Source organism: Drosophila innubila, assembly GCF_004354385.1.
Source record: "Drosophila innubila isolate TH190305 chromosome 3R unlocalized genomic scaffold, UK_Dinn_1.0 2_E_3R, whole genome shotgun sequence".
NCBI classification, from domain to species: domain Eukaryota; kingdom Metazoa; phylum Arthropoda; class Insecta; order Diptera; family Drosophilidae; genus Drosophila; species Drosophila innubila.
Genome location: NW_022995380.1, coordinates 27,164,775 through 27,184,326, shown reverse-complemented (window position 1 = coordinate 27,184,326; position 19,552 = coordinate 27,164,775). Strand labels below are relative to the sequence as shown.

Below are 19,552 nucleotides of genomic sequence, written 5' to 3'. Positions count from 1 at the left end.
CTTCACCTGGGTAGAGAACAATAGAACCTGTTTGCAGGGGAAAGTCCAACTGGAAGACGTTGGCAGAGGCCCATAAGAACTGCTGAGATTTCCTGCAAAGAAATGGAAAACAAACAAGACAAAAGCAGAGGCAGAGGCAGAGGCAGAGACTGGAGCGAAAAGGAAGGCATAGACAGGGACAACAAATGGAAATTGATAAATGCCTAGCAAACAGGTTGAGGACAGGTACATGAAGAGTACAACGAATACATAAGAGTTGGAGTAGAAGTAGGAGTAGTGGAAGGAGTAGGAGTAGAAGTTAGAGTGGGGGTACACTGAAAAAAAGACCAACTTCTAAATCAAGAACATTCATCTTAAATATTTTATTCTTAAAACAAGACCATTTTAAGACCATGTAACTATTTGAAATAATATTAATCTAAAGAAGAGTAAGAATCTTAAATTGTTAGAAAAGTATAAATATGTTAAATTTTATTGTTAGACAATAGTTGACACGTGGCGCTCCTGTTAGAGTCGCCGCTTCAGATAAAAGCAGGCACGGGTTCGAATCCCACTTTATACAAGGAAAAAAAAGTACGGTAAAATTATATTTATAAAATTTACCAAACCAGAATAAAATGTTAGCATATTAAAAAAAAAAAAAAGAAAATAAATCAAATAAGAAAAAATAAAAAATTAATAATACTATTTTTCTTTTTTTATTTCTTGACTTTAATTTAAGAACATTTATTCTTATAACAAGAACTTGGTGTTACTTGAAATGGTCTTAATAGCAAGATGTGTTTTCTTACTTCAAGAATTTTATGTTCTCGACGCAGTTTAAAGGCCAAAATCTTAAATTTAGAACATTTTTTCTATCAGTGTAGTAGTAGAAGCGGGAAGCGGGGCAGATCTGGGCTTATCGCGCAGTAGCCTTAAGCTGAAGATGAAACTGAAGCGCGGCCTGCACGTGGATGTTGATGAGGATCGGCTTGTGATGATGAAGCCTTTTCATGTCTATGTCTAAGTCTATGCACACTTGGAGACGTCAAAGGCGCTGTAACGAGTTTTGTATGCCTATTCGGGAAAAATGAAAACGAGTTAAGAGTGCCTGTGGTTTAATGGGGGTTTGGCTTTTTCACAGATTACCAAATCATATACCATTCTTTGGCTCAAACAAAAGGAGCACAAAACAGGCGAATGTGTGATGTGGCTCCATTTGTTTGAGGCCTGGGAAAATCGATTCTCCATTTCGTTTATTAAAGTCAGCCAGAAACAAAGACTTTTGTCTGGTCTCAACTTTATATACATTGGAAACTGTTTTCATAACACAGAACACATGTGCAGGATTTCTGGACTTTAGTTTGGATTATATTACCCGTGATTTAGAGAGTCAGACTTTGGCGACGTCGGCGTAAACAAACGCAATGATCGAGTCCTGCAGTAGCCTGGACACTATGAAATATCAAATAAATGCTGATCCTGCCATGTCGCGACTCTGGACCCAAACAATAACAATCTGTACGTCCTGTTAATGAGCAGCCATGGCAGAGTTACTTGAGATGTTATCAAAACACAACCAGTCAGTCAGTCAGTTGTCCATTGTCAGTTGCTGGATGAGCGGTAGCCTCGATCGCTTTCCAGTAGATCCTTTGGCGCTGCCGCTTGGTTTGTTTATGGCTATGTGTTTATTAGGCGCTGGCTAGCTGAGTACTCCAAATTACGGGAAATTCGAGTCGTCCTCGTCCTCGTCCTTGTCGCGGTGCGGGGCTCTTGAAGTGGTCAACCCGTCAGAGCCAAGAATAAACCAAATGCGAAGATCATCGGCGTCATCGGCCATATGTCGTCAGTGATTTATGTATATTGATTTTTGAACCTGAAACTAAAACTGAACCAGAACATGCTTTGCATGTGGTATTTATTGAGCAATTTAGTCGGAGGTTAGGTCTCTCTGTGTGTGTGTGTGTGTGTGTGTGTGTGTGTGTGCACTGATTTGGAAGCTGTCAGCAAGGTTGCTCCAATTTCATGGCCGATTTGCTCAAGTGCATTCTAATTAATGATGAGGACACGACTTCAGCCGAATCTCGTTAGCCACGAAATTTGACAACATCTGCTGTTTTTGGGTATTTTTTTTCTTAAATGCTATCAAGCTTACTTAATTGACCAGTTAACGGTACATAAATTTTGACTTGAATCTCAGGTAAACAACGTGTTTGGCATACCAAAATAAAATTTAGATGCTATCTGCAAGGACTCAGACTGTTAAGAATCAGTTGTATTTATTTATTTATGTATTTATTTTTTTCTATAATTTATATATATATTTATGCGAAGCTATTGAGCAAAAAAACTTTAGCAACTAACTTAAAATAACAGAATAAGAGTTTAACATAGTAAGGTTAGGAATTAAAAATTTAACTAGCTTATTATTATATAAAATTATAAAATATTTTTACATAACATATTTATTTTATAAAATTATTATTTTAACACTTTAGGGCGAGCAAAAAGTTTAATTGACTATGTACATTTGTTGCTGAAATTGAAGAAAACTCAGAGGAACCAAATTAATGCTATTAAAGTCTTTTAAAAATGTCTTTCGTTTTTTTTAAGATGAACGTTTTATAGTCAGATTTTAAGAATCTCAGTTGTGGTTGTGAAAACTCTAAAGCAAATTTTTAGCATCCATGCCAAATGGAATATGAAGCTCATGAGCATTCACTATGTTAGTAAAAATTCCTTGTAAAAATATTCACGTATTCCTTAACAAATTTTATTGCGAAACTTTCAGGGAAATGTTGCCATTAGGGAGCTAAGAGTACGTCTATTATAGGCTGCTTACACGCCGGCATTGCCTAATGTTGTTTAGAGATCATGGCCATTAATGTTTTGGGACACTTGGCATTATTTGAAAGAGATCATTAGCAGGAATAAGATCGTAAAAACACATGACACGCGAAAAAAAGCCAGACAGCCATGAAATCGCAGCACAGAGATCGTATGCCGATCGTATCCTGAGACCTCCCGGGAAATCAATATGTTCGATTGCAAACAATTGCGAGTCGAGTGGTGTGCAAAAGACAAAAGATGACCACGGCCACAAATTGATAGGGACACAAACATTAAGCAAGGATCTCGTCGGGATCTTAGGAGTTAAAAGTACAACGTCATTCGGCGGTTGCAACGTCCCAAAAAAAAATATATATCATAAATGCACACAGGTTGAAGTTGAAGTTGAGACTGCGGCAGAGAGTTTTTTTTTGTTTTTGAGGTTTTGCCGCCCTTTATATGAGTAGTTGGTGTTGCTATTGTTGTTGCTATTGTTGTTGTGGTTACTGTTGTTGTTGTTGTTGGCGGCTGTGTGGTCGTTGGTTGCCGCGGGGCAAGCAAAGTGAATTCTTGGAAGCTAAATACAAACGAGTTGGCGGCGGGATTGAGCAAAAATATTATGAGAAATAACAAAAGTAATCAAATAAAAGCCAAAGACAGCAACTGAGCTCCGAATGGCATGCTGACACTTACTTTGGCTTCGTCCTTATGACAGTTAATATTCTTTTGGCTATTATTTATTTATAGAATGCATTTGTTTGAGCTGCAGCCTAAAGAGGGAGACCCTCAGTCTGGGCATACATGCATATTTTGAGACTCAAGTGCTTTGCGGCGTGAAGGAGTTAACAAAACGATTATGATTTGCCACCACACAAGTCGAGGTCATATATATATATATATATATAGATATGCAAACTGTATAATGTGTCAAATTGTCAGCATGAGATTCCTGATTCTGGCACAATTTCGCACGGTCAGCAAGCAGCGAGGACAGTACCTGGTCTTCGTCCTGCGTCGGCAACTGAGCCAGGTCCTGGCCCTGCGCCTGTCCCACGCAGCGCGCCAGAGCAACAACAGCTCCTCAAGTGTCCTAGTTGGTCGTCCTAGACATCCTGCTCATTAAGCACTCTGCTGACTGGCGCCTATCCCGTCGAGTGTCTGCCTTTCTGTTGGTGGCTTTGCAATTAACTGCAGCGCTTTGTTAGGCGAACGCGCGCGCAGGACATTGTGACCGTGCAGGACATTGTGACTCTCACTGCGCGGCGTTCAACATTTTTCACTCCTTTGCAGCAAATCTAATCGCAACGTTTCGTGCTGCTTAATTGCACAGCAAAAGGAACACTTGACCGCGCAGGACATCCAGCACATGGTGTGCTCATGCCAATTCCAAACCCAATTCTAAGTTAACTGTTCTTCTACGCCCATCGCCAGCTCGCGAACATATGCTGGACAAAGTGCTCCCGTCGCCACGCCCACAATTACGCCCTAAAACGCTGCCAATCAGGCGTAATATTTTATTGATTTTCGGTCTATAAATCTGCACAACAACAACAACAACTACAACAACCTGCAATTGCAGGTCCTGTCAGGCAGCAAAAGAAACGAAATCGGGGCTCGAAATCCGAATCAGGTAGTTTGGTCCTGTGCACTTGAACTAATTGACGAAATGAAAGGTGAGAGATTGCATTTGGGCGATAAGACAAACTGATTTTTGGCATTGTGTTCCTTTTTGTGCGCCAACACGAAATTTATTGCCGAGTTGCCTTTGTTCGCAGGACTCGCATCAAGGTTTCCCACTGCTCTCACCAAAACAAAGTGCCAGCCTGACAGCCTACGACAAGGACTATTAATTTGATTTTACGATGCACTTGTTGTGCCCTCTTTTTGCCTTAGTTATTGTTTTTTTTTTTTTTTGATTTTTATTACTGATCAATATTTTTGCACTCGTCCTGCTAAATGGCGACAACATCGTCCTGCTCCGACAGCTATGTGGGAAGCCACACACACAGATCCTGGCCTCCTTCAAGTTTTTATGATCCTTAACGCCAGTTTCAATGTAAGAGACAAACAATCGACCTACTTAAGTATTATGTAGTATGAGTTGGCTTCCTCTTGCTCTTTGCTGTCTTTCTTCCCACTTGTCTTCTCCGCGAGATCCTCGTTTATTGAGTGGCGCGTAATTCGATAGCTTTTAATATGCACATGTTGCACTTTAGTACTCTGCTGTGGCAAGCAACGTATGCACCATATACGAGTAGTATATTGTTTCATTGTGGCTGCTACGTGCTCAAAAGCTGAATCCTTCCAAGTGCTCATTGATGTGAGCTTCCTGCCGCAACAATGACCATTTAATGTGGGAATATTGTGCTAAACATGAGTTTTATGGTTCTATAGCTCTGGGCTTCACCTTCATCTTCTAGTTTTAATGATAAAAAATAGCGGTTCGAAAATTTTTAAGAAACAAACCAGCTTACTATTCAACAGTCGATAACTGGAGATATGGTGTTTTTTCCTTATTTATTTAAGATCAAGTTAAGTCAACTTAGTTTTAATATCTTTGCTAAAACCGGTATTTAATTTTTAAAAGATCGTTCGTGATATTATAGCTATACCATATTGTGTATCTCCAAGAAAGAATGAGTCTAATTTATTCATGAACATACCTTGGTCAAAATAGTTTTATGGAACGAATTGAAAAATATTTAAATGCAGAATGAATTTAGAGGCCAAAACATGATCAAAATGCCATTCAGCTTGAAAATCGGTTCAGTTTTGATCAAGTTATGACATTTTGAAGTTGGTCTGACTGCGGATTTAGCCACTTTACAAGTCCAAATTTTTGTTCAATTTCACATAATTTTTTACAAAAAAATTGAAAGGTCTCAGAATCAAGTAAAAAGTGTTGTTTTATACTAATTAAGGTATAGGGAGTTGATTAAAAGTGTAAACTTGAGATTTAAGATTTTGAATTTTCAAAATTTCAAAGGGGGGACCCTTAGCATCGAAATCGAATCTTGGTCGAAAATAATTAAATTTTCTAAATGGATAAAAATTGAATACAGCATGAATTTAGAGGCGAAATCATGATTAAAATGACATTCCCTTTGAAAATCTATTCAGTTTTGATCAAGTTATGACAGTTGGAAGCTGGACAACTCTATGACATAGCAACTTTACCACAACCGTTCCGGTATTAAAATTGAAACGGTTAGTTTCGGTTAACGGTTCCGGTGTTATTCCCTGCTTTTAGGTGATTGTATTGAAATAATAACTTAAATAATAACTTTGGTTAGCTATTACACCCGTTCTACTTGTCCTATCTTGCTGCGCTTAAGTGATATTATAGATAATATTAATAAATACCTTTAATTACCATAAAAGGGGGCGTGCCAAACATTTAAAACAAACTTGACCTGCGTGGGGTCTATTGAATTGTGTATGCCAAATTTGGTTATTCTATCTCTTATAGTCTCTGAGATTTAGGCGCTCACACAGATGGACAAACGGACAGACGGACAGACACACATGGCTATATCGACTCGTCCGTTACCCTGTTACTTACATTCCAACGAACACAAAATACCCTTTAACTTATTTTTTAAGAAACGGGTATAATAAATAAATTGTATTTTGAATTTCTGAAATGTCATGAAAGCCAATCAATTTCTGCTGCAAATTGGTTCAAAATGGGTTCAATATGAGGTTTCTCTTAGAGCCAAGCACATATGGCAGTTGAGTAGTGGTTTATATATAAAAATATACAATGTACATACTGTCGTGGCATGGTGCAAAATGTGAAATTTCCCACAAAAAGCAGGATGAAGAAGTGTGGGTCGAACTTCAGTTGAAGTGGACAGCACATGTCCTGGGTTGGGAATAGCATACCACCCAAGCTAAATAGACGCCTGTTTCTTGAATTAATAATTGCAAAATTTCGCGCTAAGTGAAACTCACAACAGGACAGTAAAACAGAAAAAGAAAAAAAAGGACGCATGCTGCAGCAGGCATGTAAAATATAGTAGACGATCACATATGCCCAGCATATTTTGAACGGAGTCAGTTGGTCACTTTTGAGGCAATTACCGGGGTGGGTAGGCGTACAAAGGGCAGCGCGGCGTGAAGCTTCAATTGAGTTGAGTGCGAGTCGACAAAGTAAACAAGAGTTGCAGGACGACAGGACGAAAGGACGACAGGACAACACATGCATACCATATGAGAAGGAGTGACAGAGTGCAGATCCTTGCGTGCGTGACCGTTACAAACGTTGCAACTCGACGGCGGTCTGTTGTCTCGGTTGCCATGACTCAGCGTTGGCGGTGGCGTTGGCGGTGGCGGTGATGTTGGTGGTGCTATATGGCCATTATCAGTAGAGCGGCGCGCGTCAGTTGGCCAGCTCAAAGCTAACCCTTAAAACGTGTCAGCAGCCGGCCCTCCACCTCCTCTTTTTTCCATTAAGGATCACCCTGTGTGCTAGTTTTAAAAGATAAACAAGCGGCAAACGACGCGCCCACATGATCAAAATGAAAGGTGCTTACCAGTTACCATTTGCCTAAAGTTCGTGCTGTTGTTATCCTAGGAATATATTTATGTTTAATTGTTATGCTGATGTTGGCACGAGTCAAGGGCCAAAACTGGCGCATATGTCGCTAAGGTCCTGCAGCTCCTGCTGCACAGTGTCATTGACTGTCTGCCATTGCCTTTTTGGCGCCCAATTCGTAATGCAGGAAAACTCGAAAACTCGAAAACTCACAAGGGTTGTCACTAGGGAAAACTGTTAGTTCTGCCACCAACAGCAACATCACCACCACCACCACCACCGCCATCAGCGAACCGCGACCAAATTATGCCACTAACGTTGACGCAGCGCTTGGCTGAGTTCTGTTTTTATCTTTGCCTTTGCCTTTGCAGTTGCCTTCAACTTCGACTTCACCTTCGACTTGAGCTACGCTCAGAATGGGCAAACAGCACGCGCTCAACAGCAAAGAGAGAGAGAATAGAGCGAAGAGTTCACTTCCTCATTTCCTCAACTTCCTTGGCTGCTGCTGCTGAGCTGCACCCAGAAATAATGAGTCGGCGGTGTCAGGTGCATGCATGTTACATTGGGAATGACCCGAGTGCGACCCCAACCCCAAAAAAATATAAAAAAATACCAAATACCCTAGACATGCATTTTCTTAGCTCTTTTGCTTGTGCACGGCGCGTAATTACAGCGACCAAGTTGAAGTTTTTCATAATGGGCGCAGGTCGAGTTTAGTGCGGTGCTCATTAGACCAAAGCATTTTCATGCCTACAATGTTTGAGTGTGTGTGCGTGTATGTGTGTGATAACAACTCGCGCACGAGCTATGCCTGTTTTGTCCTTATGTTTAGCTCATTTCGTCGTAATAATTTGAAATTTTGATCAGGTGTTCTTTTTTATTTTGTTTTGTTTCTTTTCTTTATTTATGTGGCTTTCTTTTGCCAGCCATTGGGGTTCAAAGGGGAACTATGAGCGTTAAGACTCGCCGAACCGTATAACACAACACTTACACACACACACACGCACACACTCACACACAGACCTGACCTGGCCGCATGTGGGCAGCAAAAAGCGCGCGGCTTTCAGTCCCTTCAAGCATCGGGCCACTTGACACTTGAACCGTGTCGTGCGGATTTCTTTAAGGCCAGCAGTTTTTTTGCTTGAAGGGTCTGCAATTCTTCATGTACGAAATTGTAAAATTTGATTTGCTTGAAAGTCAAAGACAGGTGTATTAGAACCCTAAAACCCAACTGACGTCATTGCATCTCTATATTCTCTACACTCTCTGACTTACTGCTTATATATCTAACACTTAACTTCTGTTGAAAATAGATCAGACTTATTTTTATACATTTTTTAAATATTTTATAATTGTTTTCTTTATTTTTTTTTTTAGACTGGTGCAAATTTTATTGCGTTTCATTCTTCAAGAACTTGAAAACACATTTAGGAAAAATATGACGGTGATTATTTTATAATTGTACTATAAGTTGTAATGATATTCCGAATGAAAACCTTTTAAATTTTGTCAAAGTTATGACAGTTTGAATTTTTTGATACAATTTAAAAAAAAAAAAGACTAACAGTGATGGAAAATAAATTCAGTGTTGCAACTTTGATGTAGAATCAATTTAGCGGCCAAATAATGATAAAATCGACATTTCGCAGGAAAATTATTTAATATTTGACAAAGTTATGTCAGTTTGAAAATTTTTAAAATTGTCAAGTATTGAAAAATTTGACGTTGATGGAAAAAAATGGAATTTTGGAAGAAAGGGAAACGTTTTGGCCAAAAAATTATAATTTTAAATAGAAATGTACTTCAAATTCTAAAATTTGAGTAGAATTTAGAGTTCAACATTTTTTAAACTGAATTTGTTGTACCAGTACATAACGGTGCTGAACCGATCCGGTCAGAACGGAAAGAACAAAGCTGGAAGTTGCCTTTAAAGTTTGTTTGTTGTCTGAACGCCTACGCCAATAACTTGTTCCAGTTATGATATTCGTAAGCCTGGCCAACATTTTCTGATACTCAATATTTCTGAAGATGAATTTTAAAAAAGGGTCGGCCTGAATCTTACGCCCAGTTTGAAGTGCTCGTCGCCCACTCGGATTGGCGCTCCTAGTTGACGCCTGGCAACACGCCAACTCTTTTGACTGTGTGTATATTGAGCAATTTTCATGGCCTTAAGCACTGATATACGTATTTATGAGTCTGAGAGTGCAATTCGAGTACTAATGATTGTCGGATCAAAGCCAATTTTGGAGGCATCTGGCAGCCTACGTAAAGTCACGCAACATTCGGTGTGTCCGTGTAGGATGATGAGGATGCCGAACCCAGTTCCTTGTGCACGTGTATGTAATGCGCATAAATATATATAATGGTTTATGAGAATGCCTGTCTCAATTGCATTTTCTGAGAGCCACCAAAGTGTGTAGCGCACGTACGAAATAATAATTTGGAGAATGATTATTTGCAGCAACTGTGAGCTGATGGAAATTGCCGAAAAATGAGCTGAGAAAAAAGAAAAGCTTAACATGCAAATCAATGCAACAAATTTCTGTGGTTGTGGACAAAGTAGCTGAAATTGGAATTGGAATTGAAACTGATCCGCTTAACAATAACAATAACAATAACAATAAGAGTAACTATATGCGAGTGATACTCGCAGACAAAGAAGTTGATTCACTGCCTTGATACGAATATAAGCAATTTGTTCAGCCATGACCGGAAAGTGCATTAAAAGCTGACCACACACGGTTCGAACAATGCCAGAGGCTCAAGTGCTCCTAAATATTCAAAAGGTTAAGCGTTCGGGTCCCGGGGCAGCCATAAAATAAACAACGCCGGACAATGGCCAACCCGTTGCAGCCTGATTCTAATGCAATTAAAGTTCATTTCCAACTCACAGATATAAGTCAAATGCGAATCGAAGCGGTCAAGCCGCTCTGATAGAGTGTTTGTTTAGTTGCGGTCAGTTGGGTTAGCTCAAAAGAATTCAAAGGATCTTCTTACTTGTAACTGTAAGCGATCCCATGCAGTTAGATAACGAGGGGTCAGCGAGCGGTTTGGGTAAATCGTGTAAGGCCATCAAAATGTTGAAATTAAGCGTTAAATGGAAAAACAAAAGCTTAATCTTAAGAACAAGGCTATCAAAAGACAAACTAAATGCGCCACACAAAGGAAATTTAATTAGGCCAGCCAAAGGGTCAGTTTGCAATATGGTAATATAGTTAGGGGTTGCATTGCATTGGGTATCAAGTTGGGGTGGTCACTTGAACCTCGCTCCGAGGTTCCATTCAAAATATGCAAACATCGAAACGGTCAACGGCGCATTTATGACAGGCCTCTAACCAGTTTGCAGCTTATTGTTGTTGTTGTTGTTGTTGTTGTGGTTATTCAGAGAGTTTTGACGCTGAACGCGTAATGAAGATAAACGATTTACAATAAAATTTTATTATTCTTACACCACCAGATTGCACCGTTTGCATCTAAGGAGCATGCAACTGGCTAAGGATATTACTAATGATTGGCTGACCAGCACCATTAGAAGTCGATGTCCTTGCCAAGCAAATGCAATGCGGGATCTGTGTCCTTTTTCCCTCTGACAGTAAAGAGCATATTAATCAATTTTCGCGCACAATTTTTAATGACTCCTTAGGGATAGAGACTTAAAACTATTACATACGTTTACTACAGTTTGGTTCTAATTGTCAAATGGTGTTTTTAAACTGTTTACTGTTTAGGTGCAATTGTGCAAAGAACTCAAATTGATTACTGGTTCAAAAACTGAATATGGTGGCGTACTTTGCTAAGTTTGGAGTGCTGAGCTGTTTTATTAAATGGACAGCACTGTCAGTGCGAACTGTATGTGATTTAGATCAAATAAGCAATTTCGTGAAGTGCAACGTGTGGAGCACGTTTGTTTTGTTTGGTGTGGAGTAAAAAATTTATCTTTGTTTTATTAGTAACGTTCAAAACAAGAACGCGCGGCTTAAATTAATATTAAATCGAATAGTAAGATTATTGTTAAATACTCAATTATAAGTGTTTATTATATTAAGGTGATAATTTTAATAAATGTTGCGGGTTTTTTCATCACGCGAACGTTTCCAACAAAACTTTTTTAGTCGCTTTGTCCTAATTATTTTTTAGCATTAGATTTATTGATGCAAAAAAAACCAACTCAAAAGATTCCAAGAAGCGCGGGTCAAGTTGGGTCAAGTCAAATATTCATAAACACAATAAATTGTATGAATTGTATGTAGCAAAAAGTATATAAACCACTTGTGATTTCGGTTTCCAGTTCAGTGTTCACTTAATTTCAACTTCTCAAATGTTGACTCAGTCAGTCTTCTCAGGAAAAATGTTGAAACAAATAATTTGCATTATCGTTGTAATAAATTTACTTAATTCCTTCGCTAATGGACTCCCAAATTCTAAGTCTAATACTACTGATGAACTTAAAATGCTTAGAGAGGACTTAGAGCAACAGCGAATGTTAATTGAGGAACTTGTTGAAAAATCGTACCCCCGCAATTGTGCCGAGTCAAGGTATAATGGAATCCAAGACATAATGATTCCCAACTTTAGTAGTAATCCTGTTAAAGTTGACTGCGATTCGGATGGATGGACCGTAATCCTGAGGCGTTTTGATGGCAGTGAAAACTTTAACCGAAACTGGAAAGATTATAAAAATGGGTTTGGAAATATGGAAGGTGAATTTTTCCTGGGACTCGAAAAAATCCATGCACTTACAGCAGAAAGAAGTCAGCAATTGGCAATACAACTGGATGATTTTGAGGGGAAGGAAACACTCCAGATGTATAGTGAATTCGCAATAGGCAACGAGGATGAACAGTATGCCTTACACACGCTGGGAGAGTCGAGTGGAGATGCTGGTGATTCACTTAAATATCATCGAGGCATGTCATTTACAACCTTCGATCGGGATAATGATCTAAGATCAAATGGAAATTGCGCCGACAGCAGCTCTGGCGGCTGGTGGTACGCCAATTGTACCGTCAGGTAGTATTGAATGCAGTTTAAAATTTTCGTTTATTAACTTCAACTCTTTTAGCAACTTGGCGGGAGCGTATAATGACAACAGATTTGACAAGGGCATCATTTGGAAAACATTTCGGGGTAAAAATTACTCCCTTAAACAAGCTGTTATGTTGATACGGCCGTAAATGGATTACTATATCGAAATGGATTACTTTGCTCCTTCTACCTAATTTGACGTCTTGCTTATCTTATAATCTTTGTATTTAATATGCATAATTGAAGAAAAATAAATGCAGTTTTCATTCTATCTATATATCTCTTATTCTCCCTGTCTTGTTCTTCATTTTACCTCGCCTAGGCCAAAAGATAAAAATTTTAATATTTCAAAAAAATTAACATGGTTTGTCACAAAATTGGATATGAGAAACATTGAGGCTAGAATATATTTTCGTTACTAGACTTAATTATGAGGGGATTACAAAAAATTGTATATTCCAGGAATAGACATCATTAAAAAAAATATGAATTATGTTTGATTAATTATAATCCGCATTTAATTAAGCAGTGCAGCGTTTTTAGAGTAAGCTTTAACATAAGTTAAAACAAAGGTTATCTATTTTAATATTTTTCCCTTGCCTTTTAATTGTGTGCTATATTAATTTAGCTAAATGAAGGCTGATAAGAAACGTCTAAGTATGCAAACCTGCTTATAGAACGAAAGACACTTGTGATGACATAATTCTGTGCAATAAACGAGTCATCCCACTTGTTCAATCAAGCTATTTATTCAAGTGAATAATGGTTATTTCAATGGACATAAGACGATTATCGGTGCACGAAATCAATACAAGCAATATCGGAAGGAAATAAATCTTCTAAAAGCATTATTAGAGTCATGGCTTTGCGAATATTCAAAATCCAATTTATTTTTATGATTTCTTATCTTTGGTATATGCACTCGAATAATCTTTAGGATGAAATCGAGCCTGCAATGTGCCGCAATTAATTCCCAGTCAGTATTTTCGTGCTTTCTGGTAGTTCCCAGTACGATTTGATCAGATAATGGACGATTTAATTGCACGGAACTTGCCAAAAACCGGAGAATGGGTTCTGGGAGATGGCAGTCTAAACCACACATACGAGTATATTGCAGCCACAGTCACAACAACCCTCAAGAGCAACCCCAACTTCGGACGTTTCGGAGGGTTTTCTGCAATAACATTGCATATGGCGTGGTACTTTTGCTTACGCATCGATTGGCATATGCGAGTAGCTTCAATAGGTTTGAATGCCGTTCCTGGTCCCGGTCTTTAGTCTGGCTCCACTGCCATGGGGAGTCCCCGAAGTGCTGCTGCTGCTGACCCCTGTCAAAATGCTAAACTAATTCTACTTAAAGCGCTCACTCGGAAGCCCGCCGTTTGAGGAGTTTTTGGGGTCGTCTGAATGTTTATTGTCTGCTTGAAGGGTTCAAAGCTCTTTTCTGCCTTTGACAAAAAAACATTTTTATTAAAATTATAATGCTTACGCATGGCTATCCGGCGGAATGGGTATACACTGGCCACCAGCCGGCGTAATTGCAGCCGCACCACTTGCTCAAATGCCAGCAGTCTAGAGCTGGCGGCATCCACCGCCCTTGAGGTTTTCTGTCTGTCTATGAAATATGGGAACGGATCCCACTCTTAGATTCGCTCATGTTATTTTAATATGGAACGACGTTTCTAGCCGCAGTCAGCACAAAAATGTTAATCCTTTTAAGTGCGTCAATACAGAACGTTATCGGCGTAGACATCAGGGAACCCCATGCAAACCATTTAATCTTTTGTACTGAAAATGTCTCCGGATTGGTAATAGACGGTATCGAAGCGCACAGCTGTTGGTGGGCATAAATCTAACTTGAATGCAAAGTATTTTCCAATCCCATCATACATATCCATATGTAGATGAGTTCATACATTGAATATTTTGGGTTGTCATAACAATTTCATTAACAATTGCCCATTGCCTTTATGGCCAAGAGCTGTCTGGCTTGACTTATTTATGGGTATAGGAAATTAAATTAAAACGGCAAAGGCGATAAATGGAATTGTTATTGATATAAATATGCAAACATCTTTAAGCATTTTAAAGAAATTTGAATTAAAATCTAGAAAAACTTTCAACATTTATTGCAAGCCTTTATCGCCGTAAGCAGTCTGTGGAATCAAAATGTTTATTTTGAAATAAATTTCTAAAAACCACAATACATGCAACAGAGTCGCAACGCTGTGGTTGGCGCTGCATGCACCACGAAGCATAAATCCAATTCGAATCTGATTTGCCCGTCGCCCTCACAATTTTCAATCACATTTACAAGGGTTTGACATTTAAATTAACACATTACACGAGTATGCTCAACGGCATTTGGTGGTGGAAAAACAGATTGCCACTGGACTGGAGGCTATTCAACCAGCAGTCTGTTAGTCCTTCCGGGTTGCTGCTTGGTAACGGATGTTCTATTGTTGAATTAAAATAATTGTTTGTATGTTCAGTTGGTTTTGACATTCAGTTTTATTTACGCTGTAGCTTTCATTGTTACAAATGAAAAAATGGAAATTGTTTAAACTCTGAGTATAACTAGCGTATTTATAAATTTCGTTTAAATTACATAATATTAAACTAAATGTTTCCCCTTTTCTCTCTAATGGAGTACGTATCGCTTATTGGTTTCATTATCTTTGTTTCCCTCATTTGTCTAGTTTTATTATATTTCGTTGAAAATTGAAGAGCACAAAATTAAAATTAGAACACGATTTAAGACAGTATCAATTACCAGGGTTGCGTGTGTGTGTGTGCAGATTATACAACAGAAATAGAAATACAATGATAATACAGATTTACGCGTACGTATAAGAAAACTAAACCAAACCACATAAACTAGTATACTAAATTAGCAGCTGTATGTGATATCAACTGTGGAACTACCAACAACAGTTTTGGTATGAGGCATGCTTTTGTGATCGTGGGTGTTTCTCGATTCCGGAGCTGAGTGTTAATGAATATTAAACATGATGTGTTGTTGGTTCACTCTATGTTCTTCATATAAGATTTCAATTGCATTTTGGAATTAGGTTAATTTTCAAGTATGAATATGAATCCGAGATGCTTTTACTGCATTCTTCCTAATCCTTGCGCACCGTGCGTTTGCGAGCGGATTTCGTGGTGGATTCCTGTAGATAAATCTTAAAGTTAGCATCACAGTTAATATACCGCGTATAAATTTTGAATTCACCTCAGTCTGTGTGGGCTCGTCGCTGTTCTCATCCTGCTTAACTTGCTCTTTAATATCTAAATCAGACTTTTTATTCTTTTTGGGGCTAGCAGACTTTGAGGCGTCTGTCTTACAGCTTTCACCAGCCGCCTGTGCTGATGAATCTTCCTCGCTCTCATCCTCCTCACCATTGGGCTCATTCACATCATCGGGCTGTGGTTCATCTGTTTTCTTGGCTTGAGCGGCGGCAGCGGATGCTGCCGAGTCCTGTAATTTATATATTTGGAATGTTAGCAAAAATCCGAAAAGCAACAGCTAAACAACTGTTGACAGCTAGCTTGTTAACATTACCTGAGTCTTAGCCTTGCCAAATCTACAGTAGATGCCGACGACAGTCAACGCAACAAAGGCTACCAAGCCAAGGCCCCATGCCGTGGGATAGGTCTTGGCTAGCTCAAGCACCTTATTCACGAATGAATCCTACAAATAAGCAAATAGCAATAAGGGTGCATTGTGCATAGCAATAGCAATGATTGTCGAGCGTTTTCAATGTGTGTGTGTAAGTGTGCAACTAATACAGATACAGATATACATGAGAAGAGAAAAGGCAAAGTGTCAACCTCTTTGGCTCGTCGGTACAAGTAGAAGACGTAGCAGCTGGCGGGGATCAGCAAATAGAGGAAATATAATGCCCACCAGCCGGGCTTATAGTTCATGTGACGCATCAGGCGATGCCACAGCGTTTTCTTCCGTATGCAGAGCAATTCACATGGTTAGCTTTATTTTATTTTCTTTTGTTTTGTTTTTTGTGGAGTGTGTTTTATATATTGGGAGATGTGTTGGCCAACTTACCGACTCCCGATCAATGTAACGGCGCTTGATATCAAAGCTGTTGGCGGCAAAGTCACGGGCAACATCCACATCGTCCGTAATGATAAGATTGTCGAAGAGTATCTCATTGGACATGGACCACAGTTCGAGACCAACAGCGCTCTATAAATACAGCAATTGATCGTATATTAATATGATGACAGTCATAGTCTAAAACTGGTTAAGCTGCTTACAATTGGCGTCATTTTGAATGGTTTCAGATCCTCAAAGAAGTCGGGATTGGCAATCTTGCGAGGTGCCCATTTGCCCTGGTAATTGGGATTCTCAATCATCGGGGCCCGCCATTTGCCCTTGTACTCTGGGTTGGGAATGTGTGGTGCCTTCCATTTGCCGCATCCAGGGGCCTTTTCACATGCCGGATTATCGACTAGAGGAGCCTCCCATTCGCCGTCGATTTCAGTGTCCCAGTCTTCTGGTTTCACGGCAGTGGGATCCGAGATCATGTCCGGCTCATCCTCAAGCCATCCTTCAGGCATGATAGCATTCACATCGGGTATCTGTGGTAGAGCATCATCATTCCAGTCATCTGGCTTTTGTGACGTTGGATCGGGTATCTTCTCGCGCTCATCCCACTCAGCTGGCTTCTGATCAGTAGGATCATCGATCTCTGCGGGTGGATTGACGGGTGGCTTGAAGTCAGTCAGCAAAGAGCCCTCGTTGATGATCTTGTGGTCCAGACGTATCTCAAAGCTGTTGTCCGGTCGGACGACCAGCTGATACAAATGCGGTAGCTTGTCCTTGAATGGTTCCTCCAAGCGATTCCTGAAAAGCACACACACAACAAGTGATGAAAGTGTGAGCAAGTGAATGACCGCGACAATCAACAACCACCACCACCAGTAGCTGTTGCGCATGGGGTAAATAGACATCCACAAGTATTTGTGGATGCGCCGGCTTATCTGCACATGTCAACTAATGAACACAACAAATATAGCGGGCAGGGAATGGGACTGGGTACAGGGAAATGGGGGCACGCACTTACTTTGGTTTGTTACAGTGCTTTTCAGTTATGGTGCCGTTAATTGGATTTACATGACGGAATATGAAGTGCATTTTCACATCGTTGCCGCACTTGTCCGGCCCAAACATAATGGTGTACGGTGTCTTGTCATTGAACTACACAAACAAAAGATAACAAATTGCAAAAAAAAACAAAAGTAAATATTTAGTCCACATTTTGGTAAGCAGCTTTCAAAGCTCACCGTGGTCAGATCATCGGTTTCCTTGCCCGCCGACAATAGCTTGATGTACGAACCACCGCACTCTTGACCCTCCTGTGGAGAAAGTAGCACATGAAATTGGGTCGATTAGTGACAGTTACTATTTATTGGATTATCCGATTATTTGGTGCGACTGATGCAATCTGCATAGCCATTGCAGTGGCCAAAGGGAACGCACCTGCATTGTGACCTCATATTGTACCACCAACGGTTTGTTGGCTTTGAATTCAAACGGTTTGGTGAGACGGGCCGAGATGGCGGCATGCTTTGCCTTCGATTTGAGCACCAGGCCCTTATCCTTGGGCGAGACAATGCGCTGTGGCGATTCCCAGTTCCAGATGCCATCGTATTTAGCTATTTCCTCGGCAATGTCGTCCTTCTTGGCCTGCGAGTGGATCCACTGCTTGCGGGATGCCTCAATATCATCGAAATGATCGGCAAAATGGAACTTTCTGGGCTCGATGACGGGACTCTCGTAGACCAGCTCTTCTGAGACTGCGTCAGCAGCTACCTCCTAAAAGATACATTCGAATTAACCACGTTGAGATAAGCGCAAGAGACGACATAAAAAAAAAACACGCGGCTGACACACTTTTCAAGCCAAAGAGAGAGAGAGAGAGAGGGAGAGAGTGGGGAGGGGAGGCTTGCGTAAGTTGGTTTAATTTATGCATACAGATATATTTCGAAAATGTAATCGTAATATAAGCTGAGATATCGCGGGTCATAGCTTTAAACGTAACCTACACACATGAACCCCTCCCACAATACACTTCCGCCCCTTTTCAGAACAGATGTTGCTTTACTGACTGACGTGTACTTTTGTGCGCCGGCGGTAACCGGCCGCCAATCAACATATGCATACATACATACATATAAATGACTTTGCTTATGTATGTATGTATGCTGGGATGGAGAAAATTGCTCACCTGCACATCTTCAACGATGCCGTCGTCAAAATCATCGATATCTGCATTGGAGCCGGCTGTGCCAATCACTAAACAGCAGGCTAACAGTAGGGCCAACGCCGTTCGGCCCCGGCAATATATTTTTTGCATTTTGCTAGTGGCTTTTTTTTTTTTTTGGTTTCAACCACTTCTCACGCCCGTCGCGCTGTTTGCAACGTTAAATGTATCAGCGATTGATTTTCGCTTTGTGCCTGCTTGCGTATCTTTTCAACGATTACTGCGTACTGCTGGGCACTGTGAAAAAACGAAAAATGAAATGTAGCGCGGCCAACTAATTGTAATTAAGTTAAATTAAATTATACATTCTCACTGCGCCTACTTCTTTGCTGTTTTGCTTATTTTTCTTTTAGCTCGGCTGCAACCCTAAATTCACATTGCTGCTAAAAAATACCAAAACTGTGCGCGTGTTTAGTGTTGAGCAGTGCGCATGATCGCCATGTTGGTCACGTCACAGCTGACGATTTGAATTCAAATTGTAAATAACGGATATTCATAATTAAATGCAACGATAATTAAAGTTCATTAACTAATTTACTTATTTAATGTAAACTAAGAGCAGTTAACCTAGTGTTATTTAAAACTTAAAATAAAAATAAGAAAAGCATGGTTTTAAATTAACAATTAACGATATTATAAACATTTTAAAACAAATTAAATATTGAAAAATGTAAATGTAAAATGTATTACAGATAGTAATCAAATCATTGAAAATGCCGTATCTTTTGAAAATAGGTACACAATTATTTGTTTAATATTTAAAGTGCATAATCATCATTTCAGCAAAATAAACTGAATAGGTATTTCAAATGCAATGCTTATATTTAACTCTTGGACTTTATTGTCTAATTTATTAAGCCCCTTAAAAAAATGGTTATATAAATAAGTGTATTTCACA

At 39.6% G+C, this 19,552-nt stretch overlaps 2 protein-coding genes across 2 annotated transcripts; one reads left to right on the top strand and one right to left on the bottom strand.

Annotated features, from left to right (window-relative positions):
* The first annotated feature begins 11,677 nt into the window (after positions 1 to 11,677).
* LOC117791346 (angiopoietin-related protein 2-like) lies at positions 11,678 to 12,649 on the top strand. The gene is made up of 2 exons (XM_034631074.1): positions 11,678 to 12,355; positions 12,408 to 12,649. Exons 1-2 carry the CDS (start codon positions 11,694 to 11,696, stop codon positions 12,517 to 12,519), a joined length of 774 nt encoding a protein of 257 aa, XP_034486965.1. The 5' UTR covers positions 11,678 to 11,693; the 3' UTR covers positions 12,520 to 12,649.
* A 2,208-nt stretch (positions 12,650 to 14,857) lies between these two features.
* On the bottom strand, positions 14,858 to 19,031 carry LOC117790107 (calnexin). The gene is made up of 10 exons (XM_034629391.1): positions 18,960 to 19,031; positions 18,619 to 18,891; positions 17,871 to 18,206; positions 17,675 to 17,746; positions 17,455 to 17,588; positions 16,646 to 17,234; positions 16,434 to 16,574; positions 15,933 to 16,061; positions 15,603 to 15,848; positions 14,858 to 15,540 (listed from the first exon to the last, which is right to left on the bottom strand). Exons 2-10 carry the CDS (start codon positions 18,745 to 18,747, stop codon positions 15,493 to 15,495), a joined length of 1,824 nt encoding a protein of 607 aa, XP_034485282.1. The 5' UTR covers positions 18,748 to 18,891; positions 18,960 to 19,031; the 3' UTR covers positions 14,858 to 15,492.
* Positions 19,032 to 19,552: the final 521 nt, after the last annotated feature.